At 38.6% G+C, this 14,624-nt stretch overlaps 1 protein-coding gene across 1 annotated transcript; it reads left to right on the top strand.

Annotated features, from left to right (window-relative positions):
* Window positions 1-3,047: 3,047 nt before the first annotated feature.
* LOC143550837 (cyclase-associated protein 1-like) lies at window positions 3,048-12,628 on the top strand. The gene is made up of 10 exons (XM_077041420.1): window positions 3,048-3,285; window positions 3,974-4,142; window positions 4,238-4,302; window positions 5,248-5,536; window positions 5,621-5,768; window positions 5,857-5,966; window positions 6,051-6,106; window positions 6,204-6,260; window positions 6,353-6,496; window positions 12,350-12,628. Exons 4-10 carry the CDS (start codon window positions 5,491-5,493, stop codon window positions 12,434-12,436), a joined length of 648 nt encoding a protein of 215 aa, XP_076897535.1. The 5' UTR covers window positions 3,048-3,285; window positions 3,974-4,142; window positions 4,238-4,302; window positions 5,248-5,490; the 3' UTR covers window positions 12,437-12,628.
* The last annotated feature ends 1,996 nt before the right edge of the window (window positions 12,629-14,624 follow it).

Below are 14,624 nucleotides of genomic sequence, written 5' to 3'. Positions count from 1 at the left end.
ACATGATAACTATTCGTCTAATTTTTTTTTCCGAACACGAACTTGTTTCAAGCAAGGTTAACACCAAACAACCTGTTTAGGACACAATAATAACACATAAAACGAAAAATTCCTGAAGTACCACCCATACTTTTTCATATTTGGCAGCACATTTTTTTTAATTAAAAATGTAAACGATACATATTTAAGACACGAAACCAGCTAAACCCAAACCCAAACATGTTAGTATTCGTTTTGTGTCATGTTAGCTCTGTATATAATCATATATGTGAGTTCTTTCTTATATTAAGCATGTTTAGAATGATTAATATACGTTTGAATTTTTGTTTTTGGGTAGGGGATAAGGAAGTGGTAAACCGAAGGTGTCGCTTAATTTTCATCGATGCACTTTAGTACTCTATCATACGCTTCATTCACATCTAAATGACACATACTTGATGTGGAGAAGGCTGTTGAGAAATGTCAAGCTTCTCTTATTAAAAAACGAACCATAAATTTGCTCGAGGAGTTGGGCTTTGTATCTATCGTAGTATCTAGGGCTGTTCACGAGCCGAGCCGAACCGAGCGAAGGCTTGCTCATTGCTTGGCTCGTTTACAACCGAACCGACCGAACGGCTGAACTTCGAACCGAGCGAAAACCGAAACGAGCCAAAATCGAATCGAGTATTTTTCGATCGAACATCGAGCGATTTCGAGCATTATTTATTTCTTTTTCACTTTAAAATTTTCAATAAGAAACCAATTTGAAGGATATAAATAATATATTTTATAAATAAATTAGTAGTTTTTAGATACATGTAATAGATTGTAAAGTTTTATTGAAAATAAGTTTGAAATGAGATATAATGATCGTGTAAACAAACTTCTAGCATTCTAAGAACTTGAAGCGAACAAATAAAACTATAAAATTGACGAAATAGGAAGAATTTAAAGGGGTAAAAATAATTGTAAGCTTATATTTATATGTTTTGTCTATATATTCTATATATTTGTTCATATATAATTATATATAAAATAAATTAAAAATATTCGAGCCGAACCGAACCGAACAGACCTTTGCTCGTTGCTTGGCTCGTTTACAAACCGAACCGAGCAAAGCGGCTCATTTTCAATCGAGCGAAAAACAAGCGGGCATTTTCCGAGCGAGCGACGAGTGGTTTAGACGGCCCTGTTACTATCTATATATACACACGGTAAGCCTCATACTGTACATAATTGAGATTATTGCTTATGAGAATCTGGCCCACTAATAAGAGTCAGCCCAATCAATTTGTTGGACTTGGGTTGCACTTACTAAAGGCCACCAAAAACCCCACCTTCAAGGCCCAACTACCAACCAGCCCAAAAGAAGAAGAAACCATTACTGGTTTTGAGAAGAAAACACGAGGGCCCGAGCATTAAATGCTCCGTTAATGAAATTACAAAGATCTTCTCTAAATGGTCAAGGTGATTGAATGCTGAGCAGTGTTTTGAAACCCGGCCCGGCCCGGCCGGTTGGATCGGTATCCGGCGGTTGAACCGGTAAAACCCATTTTTTCATTAAATCTAAAATGTAATGTGCATGCCAAGATTCGAACTTGGGTCATTTTGGAGATAGAAGCTTTAATAATTACCCATGAGCCAACCAACCAAGCTTCATTGATGTCTTTATTAATCAAACATAAATCATACATATTTAAAAATCAATGTATAAAACATAGATAAACACTAAAGTTTGTTTTTATTATTATTTTGGTTATCATTATTTTTTATATGTATATGAATTATATATATATATATATGCAATGATATATTTAAATTATTTATGACGTAATCCGGGTCAAATACCGGTCCGCCCTCCCGAGTCGGTCCGACCTTTGACCCGGTAAGGCGTCCGGGTCGACGCCCGGGCTGGGTCTGAAAACATTGATGCTGAGATCCAATATTTCCCTTCGTGTCGAGTTTTGGACCGAATCTTCCAGTAAAGTACTATTCAAACAAGGGTCAAAAACCATAAAACTTAGACAAGTCATAATGATGAAGATCTCGATTGAGACCCGTCTTTTTTCAATATATAGAAAGGAGGGCACTAAAAGTAAACGGAGATTGAATACATCCTCATTTACTTACGCATTTACTCTCCAATAATGTGCCACAAACGCTAAGAGCATTTGCTATGAAGAGCAAGATACATACAAATTCACGTTGGCTAAAGAAGATTCAAGACCCGTTCGAATCTAGGCCACTAGGGAAGATTCAGTACACTAACAAAACACATCAATCTTGTTATTCATTGACTTGCAGACTAACAAACTAACTAAATTAGATAGTCAACTGATTATCTAATCATTTTGACTAACATAACATGTTAAACCATATGTAATATAAGAGCATTCACAATAAGGAAACATAAAAACACTCAAAAAAATGTCTAGTCAACCACCACATCATAAAAACACAATTGTTTAAAAACATTCAAAATCCACGCACTAATAAATTCTAAAAACACCAAAAAACATCGTCACATCATCACCCAAAAACAATTATTATATATTTTTTTCAACATCCTACCTAGCCCCACCACCTTCAAAGTTTTTTCATGTTCTTGTAGAAAAACATCTATAAAAAATGGATCACAAAAATCAATACTCACAATAGATAAAGAACTAGTAAGCACTTAAGCACAATCTAAAAATCTATCATCATCGTATTCCACCAATAACAAAAATATAATATGATTCGAAGAGGGTTAAAATCTATTATTGTGAATGGTCTAATTCATTCTATAAAAAAAAGTCCTAGTCAAACACCAAACTCTGACTTTGAAAACACCACGAGGTCCATCTTGTAATTAACTAAACCTCATGGAGTTCATTGCAACTTTCAGACTCCATTTATGAAAAAAGACTTGAAAAAAACACACACCGCAGTCTTTGACTTTCGGCGTTTAAAAAAGAAAACAGATAGGCCACGACTCAAGTGCCAGTTAAACCAGATCTGCTTTATGTCCTCAAATTCTAGAGAGAGAAACTCAACAACAGTAATGGAAGACAAGCTGATACAGCCGCCGTAGCTCGGCTGGAGTCACTTTCCATCGGCTCACAGTCACGAGAACTCGATGTGGATGCGATTGCCGCATCCACGGATCCATCGATTATCGCATTTGACGAGTTTTTGACGGAATACGTCGGTAAGGTTACGGCTGCTGCAGCGAAGATTGGCGGACAAGTACAGGATGTTACTAATGTGCTTAGTGATGCGTTTGCTGTTCAGAAGTAGCTGCTAATTAAGATCAAGCAAACTAAGGTTCGGTTTAAAAGTTTTAATCGTTTATTTAGGCGTATCGGAGCGTAGGTGATTTTAGTCTGATTTAGTTCATTTTTGTGATGCTTACGATTTAGGTTTTGAATTTTTTTTATTGTTATGACTTCATTGACTTGTGTTTGATTCGTTACTGGTTAATTGATGTCGAAAACGTGGTAATGAACTTGAACAATTTGAGCTTATCGATGTTAGCTATTAGATGTTCGATGGGGCATTTTACAGTTTGTTTAGTTAGTCAAGCAAGCTAAGGTTCGTTTTATTGAATTGTTGATGTGAACTTTTGATCAGTAACTCAGTGTAATGTTTATTTAGGCGCATCGCAGCTTTGTTGATTTTAGTCTGATTTAGTTCATTTTTGTAATGCTTACATTTAGATTTTGATATATTTTTATTATTGCTATTACTTTTGTTTGATTCGTGTTATCGCTTAATTGACGTCGCAAGCGCGGTAGTGAACTTGAAGAATTAACAATTTGAGCTTAATAGCTCATGGGTATTAGTTATTTGATGTATGATGGAGCAATTACTTTTGCTTAGTTAGTTTAACCTAGGAGTATTGAGATGAAGTTTAGTCACATACATTGTGGATTCCCCGTGGTTTTTGATTTTGTTAATTTGATAATTTTAAGTTAAGATGGTGATTTTTTTTTTCTGTATATTGATTATGCAGAAACCCGGCATGGTAGGATTGGGTGAATTTTTCAAGCCTTTGAATGAAAATTTGATGAAAGCAATTAGCATGACGGAAGGAAGGCGGTCTGATTTCTTCAACCACTTAAAAGCTGTTGCCGAGAGTTTAACAGCCCTAGCGTGGATCGCATATGTGGGCAAAGATTGTGGTGAGAACTATTCTACATGCTTTGTGTTTTAACAGAGCCTGTTATGGATCTTGCATGATGCATCCGGGTACTAATTTTCAATATCATATCCTCAGGAATTAGCATGCCTATTGCACATGTGGAAGAGTCTTGGCAGGCTGCTGAATTCTACAACAATAAGGTATTAAAATCTGTTTTTTAAGTTTATGTATACCATTTTTGAATTTAAAACATGCTACATTAATATGATAAATTGCCAGGTTGAGTCTAGCAAGACTTGAATACCTGATTGCCTTGGCAGGTCCTGCCTAGTAATTTTAGGCCATCTTTTTTAGGTTGATTGTGTAATCTTAGGCAACAAGTAATGAACCCTAATCCGACTACTATATAACAACTCATTATAAAGGTAGAAGTTGTACTTTGGCAGTAAAAGTAGCTCAGTAACATAGATTGAGTAAAGCGTGCTATATACTGGTGCTCTTTATTAATATTGAATTGTTAGTTTGTCTTGCAATTGTTCGTGTGTTTGTTCGGGACACTTCGGGTCGGTTTGCCTAATAAGATCTAATGAATTAAAGGTTTGAGTTTAGATGTTTTTAGGCGTTAGGTGCTACCTTTAACTCTTCAAGTCTAGAGGCATGCTATTATTGGTTTAAATATTTGTGAAAGAAATCAAGAATCATTGTTAGAGAATTGTGTTGTTGTTTCAACTATTGAAGCAGAATATATTGTGATTTTAGTAGCAAGCATTATTAAGGGGAAGTTCTATGCAAGTACCTTAGCCGGTTAGCCCTTAGGTTATAGTATTTGTGATAGAATTATTTTCTAGGGGAAATTTTTTGAATAGCAGTTAATCTTTTCTGTTTGTGTGAATTTGAGGTTTTTTGGACTAAACATAATGTATTTTTGAACATAATTTCTGCATCATCATGTAAACCACTATTCACATATTCAGATATTAAATAATTACACGTCACAACATTCCCTTTTTGAGATAAGCTCTCAAACACTTTTGAAGCATACTCCATTTTATCACATCTGACATATGCATCATTCTAATCTTTTTGGTGTAAAGTTGTGATGTTATCAACTTACAATCGCTAACTAATGATGGTGGCGATTTTAGGTTCTTGTAGAATATAGAAATAAAGATTCAAATCATGTGGAGTGGGCAAGAGCTCTAAAATAACTTTACGTACCCGGTTTGAGAAATTATGTAAAGAGCCACTATCCTTTGGGGCCTGTATGGAGTGCCACAGGATCCGCTGCATCTGCCCCACCAAAAGCCCCCGCCCCTCCACCCCCTCCACCAGCCTCACTTTTCAGTCCAGAGTCTTCTCAGCCATCTTCATCCCGCCCAAAGGAAGGAATGGCTGCTGTTTTTCAAGAAATTAGTTCAAAGCCAGTTACTGCTGGTAACTTACATTTTACCTATTTCCATGTCTTCTTATTGTTACTATCTTAATTCGTTTTATTGACTTTGGTTTTCATGTATTTAGGATTACGAAAAGTCACAGATGATATGAAGACCAAGAACCGTGCAGATAGAGCTGGCTTTGTCAGTGCTGGTGAAAAAGAAGTCCGTCCAAGTGTGCCAACTGTTTCTAAAGTTGCACCTCCAAAGTTTGAGCTTCAAGTGGGTCGCAAGTGAGTACAGTTTTCTTTATGATTGACATAAGAAATTTGCAAATCAGGTTGTTGATATAGGTGCATGTTGTTTTCTCACGATACACAGATGGGTTGTTGAGAATCAAATTGGGAATAAGAATTTGTTGATTGATAAATGTGATTCGAAGCAAACAGTCTACATCTTTGGATGCAAAGATTCAGTTATACAAATTAAAGGTACCGTCTTGCGTTTTTTTTAATTTGTTTTCGTGCTTCTAGTTTGTGACTCTAGCTATGCTTTCTTTGGCTACAATTGTGCAGGGAAAGTTAACAACATAACTGTTGACAAATGCACAAAAGTGGGCGTTGTATTCATGGTCAGTTATAAAACTGTGATTCAATACATTACATTTACAAGCATAAAGTGCTTGATAACTGAAAAGGTTAACACTGACGTTTAAATACCAAAAACAGGATGTTGTTGCAGCTTGTGAAATTGTTAAGTGCAACAGTGTGGAGGTGCAATGCCAGGTATCCTTTTTTTAACAAGGTGTTTTATTTTATTCATGGAATGATTCGTTAGTTGCTATTGCTAACTTTGTTTTCCATGTGGACAATAACAGGGTACAGCCCCTACCATATCTGTGGACAGCTCAGCAGGTTGCCAGCTGTACTTAAGCAAAGATTCTCTAGAGGCTTCTATTACAACTGTGAAGTCGAGTGAAATTAATGTGTTGGTGCCTGCCTCTGGTCCTGATAATGATTTGGTATGCATTTGTTTTTCACATTTTGGTCATCTATAGGGCTGTCACTTTTACCCGAAACCCAACCCGAACTAACCTGACTCGAAGAACCCGAACTAACCTGACTCGAAGAACCCGAACCCGAGAAAAGACTAACCCGAACCCGAACCGAAGTAATTCGGGTTGTTTCTCGGGTTTGATTTAGAAGATTTGGGTCAAACCGAAAAACCCGAATAAACTTTTAGTTTTGAAATTAAATATATTTTTATGTATAATAGGCCAAGTTTTAGTCACTAAAGTTATCAAAATCTGGCTCTAATCGACTGTTGTCATTCTAACTATTATGGATCGATTGCTTATTAATAATTTATGAATTCCGTTTATTACTAATAGCAACCATAATCGAACAACCAAATCACGCCCGATTGAATACGATTATGGTTCGAGTTAGTTTTACTCTTCTTTTGAATTGTTTTATCAAGTTAGGTTAATTTATTATTTGATTATATGTGTTATAAGCAAAGAACATTTTATTATTAATTCTAGCATTATAGTTTTTAAAATTTTTTTGGTTTTGTGTTTTTTTCTAACTACACGAAACCCGATTAACCCAACCCGAAAAAACCCGAACCCGAATTACCCGAACCCGAAAAACCCATGAGAGATTTGGGTCGGGTTTCGGGTCAAGATTTAAAACTTTGAAACCCGAATAACCCGACCCAATCAAGCTGTCGGTTATGCCACCCAATCATTTGAAGAAGAGGCGATGTATTGGTGGGAAAGTGTGAAGCAGAGGAAGACCCGGGATGAGATTAAGGCCCTGAGGTGGGAGGATCTGAAAAACTGGTTATGAAGAAATTATGTGCTGACGCCGAGGTTGAGAAGGCAGAGATGAAGTTCCTGAACTTGAAAGCTGGGACGATGACACATCGTGAGTACACCGAGTTCAATCGAATGTCTAGGTTGGTGCCCGAAATGGTCAACACCGAGGCTAAGAGAATCAAGTGTTATGTGAGGGGACTGCCACAAAAGGTTCGCATTCTGGTCAGGACGAATAAACCTGCTACTTTTGACTCTGCTGTTGAACTCGCAAAGATGGTTTACGAGGATCTGGCTGCGGACGATGTTGTGGTGGGGGAAGAGAAGAAAGACAAGAAGTGGGTCGCTCCTGTTAAACGACCTGGTACCCAGTTATGGAACTCTAAAGAAAAGAAGCAGAAGGCGTGGGAGAGAAATACGTGCAAGACGTGTGGGAAGGTGAACGGTGGAGAGTGCAAGTGGGGAACTGGTTCGGATGTGTGTCACAAATGTGGAAAGACTCATGGTGGGGAGTGTAGACTTGGAACAGATGCCTGTTATAAGTGTGGAAAGGTGGGGCACTATGCTAATGAGTGTGATGTAAAACCCATATGCTACAAGTGTGGTAAGACGGGCCATATGGCAAGAGAGTGTACTGATGGTGGGGCTGGAGGTAGTGGAAAGAAGGATACCGATCAAGCTAGGCCAAGGACTAGAGCCTACATGCTGACCCAGGAGCAGGCTAAACAGATTTCGGATGTTGTGACTGGTACGTTTTTAGTAAATGGTATTTCTGCTTCAGTATTATTTGATTCGGGTGCGAATAGAAGTTTCGTAGCTACACCGTTTAGTAAATTAGCTAAAATGAAATGTTGCCGAGTGCCTGAAACCTTTATAGTAGAAACTGCTAGTGATACTTCGGTTAAAATAATGAAAATGGTTAAGAACTGTAAGATAGAGTTAGAGGGACATGAGTTCCCGGTTACCTTGTATGTTATGACCTTAGAAGGGTTCGATGTAGTTTTGGGAATGGATTGGTTGTCTGAGTACGAAGCTCAGATAGTGTGTAAGAGTAGGATAATAAGGTTAAAGTCTTTGGATTGTAGTGCGGTGACGGTTTATGGTGATAAGGAAAGTTCTGGGCTTAATGTCATTTCGATGATAAAAGCCGAGGGTTTGTTAAGGCGAGGGTGCGGTGCCTACCTGGCGTATGGTGTCAACGCTACGGCCAAGACGAAAGAGATAAAAGATGTTCTTATCGTGTGCGACTACCCAGAAGTATTCTCTAAGTATCTTCCGGGGTTGCCACCGGAGCGAGATATAGAATTTCAGATAGATTTAGTACCAGAAGCCCAACCCGTCGCGAAAGCGCCTTACTGTCTAGCACCGTTCGAGATGAAAGAATTGATGTCCCAACTGCAAGAATTTCTCGACAAGGGTTTTATTAGACCAAGTGTTTCCCGTGGGGCGCACCAGTGTTATTCGTAAAGAAGAAGGATGGAAGTATGAGAATGTGCATAGACTATCGCGAGTTAAACAAGCTTACGGTAAAGAATAGATATCCTTTGCCAAGGATTGATGATCTGTTTGACCAACTGCAAGGTTCAAGTTGGTTCTCACGAATAGATCTCAGATCAGGCTATCATCAGCTGAAGGTGAAGGAGGCAGACATCCCTAAAACAGCGTTTCGAACGCGGTATGGACATTACGAGTTCCTCGTGATGTCATTCGGTCTAACAAATGCTCCTGCAGCATTTATGGACATGATGAATAGGGTGTGTCGGCCAATGTTGGACAAGTCAGTTATTCTCTTCATCGATGATATATTGATTTTTTAAAAGAGTGAGTCTGATCATGCTGAGCATCTGAGAGAGGTATTGGAGACTCTGAAGAGAGAGAAGTTGTATGCTAAGTTTTCGAAATACGCGTTCTGGTTACGAGAAGTGCAATTTCTAGGTCACGTGATTAACCCTGAAGGGATTACCGTGGACCCAGCTAAGATTGAAGCGATAACGAATTGGAATAATCCACAGAATCCGACTGATATACGAAGCTTTCTAGGGTTAGCTGGCTACTATAGGAAATTCGTCGAAGGTTTCTCCAAGATAGCCGCACCGTTGACCGGTATGACCCGAAAGTCGATAGTATTCAGTTGAGGTAAGTTTCAAGAAGAAGCTTTTCAGGAGTTAAAGAAGAGACTCACGCAAGCTCAAATCCTTGCTCTACCCGATGGTGATGAGGATTTGGTTGTTTGTACTGATGCTTCGCATCGTGGGTTAGGTTGTGTGTTGATGCAACGAGGAAAGGTGATAGCTTACGCGTCTAGACAGTTGAAAGTCCATGAGTGTACTTATCCGACGCATGATTTAGAGCTAGCAGCAGTAGTGCATGCTTTAAAGATATGGAGACATTATCTGTATGATACTAAGTGTACTATTTACACATATCATAAGAGTTTAAAGTATTTCTTCGAGCAGAAGGAATTGAACATGAGGCAGAGAAGGTGGTTGGAGTTGATTAAGGATTACGACTGTCACATTAAGTACTATCCTGGTAAAGCTAATGTGGTCGTCGACGCGCTAAGTCGTAAGAACGAGGTAGTCGTTGCAACAGTGAAGTCATACCAGTTGATTATGAATTCAAGTCTGTTTGATGAAATCATCAAAGTACAATCTGAAGTGTTGATAGATGAAGAGTTAGTGAAGAAAGAAAGGATTTTCGGTCAGAAAGACGAGTTGATGGAAAACACTCATGGTGTTAAGACTATGTTTGACCGTATGTGGATACCACGCCATGGGGATCTCAGAATTCGAATCTTAGATAAAGCTCATAAGGCAAGGTATTCGATTCATCCAGGAACTACGAAGATGTACCAAGATTTGAAAAGAGATTACTGGTGGCCAGGCATGAAGAATGATGTAGTAGATTATGTCAGTAAGTGCCTAACTTGCTTGCAAGTCAAGGCAGAGCACCAGAAACCGTATGAAAAGATGCAGCCTCTAGAGATACCAGAATGGAAATGAGAACACATCACCATGAATTTCATAACTAAGCTACCTCGTACAGCTAAGCATCATGATACCATCTGGGTGATAGTGGACCGTTTGACTAAAAGTGCTCACTTTCTGCCCATACGAGAGGCCATCTCGTCAGAAACGTTAGCAAATTTGTTCATAAAAGAGGTTGTAGCCAAGCATGGAGTGCCGTTATCGATCGTGTCTGATAGAGACACTCGATTCACTTCGAGGTTTTGGAAGAAGTTCCATGAAGCTATGGGAACGAGATTGAACATCAGTACGGCGTATCATGCTCAAACCGATGGACAGTCTGAAACGACGATTCAAACCCTTGTGGATATGCTACGTGCTTGTGTTTTAGACTTTGGAGGAAGTTGGGATGATCATCTGCATCTAGCAGAGTTCTCCTATAACAACAGCTACCATTCAAGTATTGGTATGCCACCGTTTGAGATGCTTTACGGTAGACGATGTAGGACCCCGGTGTGTTGGGGAGAGATTGGTTAGAAAGAGATGGGAAGCCTAGAAGTTGTGTAAGAAACCTCTTCGAAGTTTGATCAGATCAAGGCAAGAATGAAAGCCGCTCAAGACAGACAGAAGTCGTATGCTGATAAGCGGCGACGACCAATTGAGTTTAACGTTGGTTACAATGTAATGCTCAAGGTCTCGCCTTGGAAAGGAATCATTCGTTTCAGGAATAGGGGAAAGTTGAGTCCAAGGTACATTGGACCGTTTAAGATCATAGATCGTGTAGGTGAAGTGGCTTATAAGCTAGACTTGCCAGAAGAATTAGAAGGAATTCATTCAACCTTCCATGTTTCTCACCTAAGGAAATGCCTAGCTGATGACACGTCTCATGTTCCATTAATGGACATTGAGGATGATGAACAGTTGAACTATATTGAACAACCGATCGAGATAGTTGACCGCAAGGAGAAGCAGCTTCGTCACAAGGTTATACCTTTAGTGAAAGTGATATGGATGCATCGCAAAGGTTCAGATGCTACTTGGGAAGCGGAGGATGAGATGCGCAAGTTTTACCCGAATTTGTTTATGTAATAGTTAGGTTTCGGGGACGAAACCTCTTTAAGAAAGGAAGACTTGTAACATCCTACTTTCGGTTATAATAATAAAAAATAAATTTCTTCTATTTTATAGTGGTCGTTATCGGTTTAGATAAATAGAATATGAGTTAGGCTAGTGTTGGATAAATGAGTATGGGTTATGGACTTGGGTTATGAAAGAAAGAAGGAGAGTCCATGGGCTTGAGCCCATGATCCCTAAATATATAAACCATTAATCACCCATTTAATCCTCATTCACACATATTCCATACACCACTCAAAACACACACTTAAGCTTCTCTCTAGTTCTCTCTTTTCTCTCTAGCCGAAACCAAGAAGGAAAACGATCCCGACCCGATGTAATACTAGTATGATGTTTTATTTACTTAAACTCGTTAGATATAATCGCGAAACAACGAGCCGACACCGTTAAACCGTTTAAGTCATATATATACACATTTTGGTCACATTTTGGTCGTATATGCACACATACATATGATTTGAGTTATGGTTGACCAAGGGTTGTCAACAGTTGAGCACCTAGACCAAAGTATAGGATTTGAACTACAGTTGACAAATGTTTGTCAAACTTCTTAACTCTGTTTGTTCGGTTTTGAGGAACATTTTGGGCCGAACTGGTAAATATGGTTTTGGAAAGATACAAATTGAACCGGCCGTGTTGGTTGAGTGGGCCAAACTGGCGAGTTTTCATGGTCTTATGTTTTGACGGTTCGGTTTTGCGATTTTAGACATTTTTTAAAGCATAATTTTGTATTAAATTAAGAAAAAAGTAAAGGCTCGGTTTTACATGATCGATTCCAAACTCCAAATCGTAAACCGGACCACAAACCGTCAAAACTGTGAAAACCAAAACATAAACCGGATAATATATGAAAAAGATTAATAACAAACAGACTTGTTGGTCTTTATGAATTTGCTTGATTTATCCAGACCTCTACATAATCTCTGATTTTGGACCAAATGTTTTGTGGTTACAGGTGGAGCATGCTTTGCCACAGCAGTACATTCATAGTTACAAGAACGGACATTTTGTTACAACCCCCGTCTCTCACTCTGGAGGGTAACTAACAGGTGCTAACTGTCGTCATTTTCATGACGGTGTTATAATGTGTTTTTTCTTTCCAAATATATGTTTGTTTAAATATTGATGATGTTATCATATATCTGCTGTCTGCATGAGTTTGCTGCTTGTGATTGAAGGGTGCTTCAAGTTTTGTTTTTTGTTCATTTCTTGAGGATGCTTTGATTTATATTTATTTATTTGTTTTGCATTAACAATTGTATCAATTTTGAAAACTTTGGCTTGACTTATCAAGGTGTGTACTAAGTATTACTGGAACCAAAATAGATGTGACAAGTTTAGTGGTATGGTGTTCCGTAACACAAATGTGAGGTTGTAGGTTCAAATTCTTGCAAGTACAATGTAAATGTGAAATCAATTGATCTCAAGCCACTAGAATGCAACCATGTTCACGTCTAAATCAATCAGTTTTACAAGCGTCTCTACAATTCAATCGATCAGTTTTACAACCATCTCCAGCATATCACTATACCTTAGATCGTCTTAAATTATTGATCCAATAGTATAGCCGATTAGCCTCTCGCATCCCTATCTCGTGTAACATCCTACTTTCGGTTATAATAATAAAATAAATTTCGTCTATTTTATAGTGGGTCGTTATCGGTTTAGATAAATAGAATATGAGTTGGGCTAGTGTTGGGTAAATGGGTATGGGTTATGAACTTGGGTTATGAAAGAAAGGAGAGTCTATGAGCTTGAGCCCATGATCCCTAAATATATAAACCATTAATCATCCATTTAATCCTCATTCACACATATTTCATACACCACCCAAAACACACACTTAAGATTCTCTCTAGTTCTCTCTTTTCTCTCTAGCCGAAACCAAGAAGGAAAACGATCCCGACCCGAGGTAATACTAGTATGATGTTTTATTTACTTAAACTCGTTAGATATAATCGCGAAACAACGAGCCGACACCGTTAAACCGTTTAAGTCACGAGATCCGGATGGAATCGGGTATAAACCGGACCTAAGATGAGCTTAGGGATCACCATAGCTCAGATCTGGATCGAACGGGACGAAAAACGATGAAAACGGTGGAAGAACGAGTGAGATCTCGTATTTTTCCGGCGAAAACGCGGTTTTCCGGCGATGACAGCACCGGAAAGGCGGCGCCGGAAAAGTTAATACGAGGTTAGAGGTGTCAGGGAATGTTCTGAAATTCCCTGACCTAACCCTAGTTCGCTAAGGGGTAAATAACGAATCAGAAGTAATTCGCTAGCTCATTCGTCTAAGGAAATATAACGAACTAGCTTCAGTTCGTTAAGGAGCAAAGATAGCGAACTACCCTTGATTCGCTATAGTTAAAAGATAACGAATTGGAAGGTTCAATTCATTGCATAGACTGGTTCGCTATGGACTGATTCGTTAAGGGTCCAGTTCGTTAGAGGGTTCAATTCGTTACAAAGAAGCAGTTCGTCATGACAAGTCAATTCGTTAAGGATAATTAACGAACTGGAAGTTTAACAGAATGACTAAACAGTCCCTGGACTTAGAAAAGAATGATTTAATTACAAAGAAGCCCTTGAACTTTTTAAGTTAGCAAATTTAATAATAATTCGAACTCTAATGGAAAATGTGTTACGACAGTTAAGGGTAATAAAATTTTTCCAAGCAGCTCGACCCCAGCCAGGGGCTCTGCCCCTTGGACCCTGCTAGGGGCTGCCGCCCCTAGACCCCGCTGCCAGGAGCGCTGCCCCCCGGACCCCCGTTCGTTATGGGTTGTATAAAGATAGAAAAACGATATGGGTAGTAATAGTTAATTGATACATGTAATTATTATACAGTTAGCTGTGCCCAACTGAAGAAAGGAATAACAATTAACGGTGAACGTAACCGACTTCAGGTGAGTTTCTAGCCCCATTCATTGTTATGTTTTTGAGGCTGTGTGCATACTCGATGTGATTAGTTAATACACTTATCCTAAGTGATAAGTGTATGCCATATATGTATTATGTGAAATGTATGAATGATTTCTTGCCGGTACATGAACGATCTTCGAAATTGCATGTACTGCCAGGAGATGGTTGATGTTATATGTATGTTGTAAGATGAAGAATGAATGATGTATGTATGTGCGAAACTTACGATTATGTATATAGAAAGTATGTTAAGGAGGTATGGAAGAAAGGGTACCGGACCCTAATAATATCCGAGGATGAAGACCC

The sequence above is a fragment of the Bidens hawaiensis genome, unplaced genomic scaffold (genome assembly GCF_021521415.1).
Source record: "Bidens hawaiensis isolate Kalapana, Puna unplaced genomic scaffold, B.hawaiensis_p1.1 tig00016189_1, whole genome shotgun sequence".
NCBI lineage: Eukaryota > Viridiplantae > Streptophyta > Magnoliopsida > Asterales > Asteraceae > Bidens > Bidens hawaiensis.
Note: the sequence above shows the minus strand (reverse complement) of the source record. Positions and strands in the feature narration are given on the sequence as shown.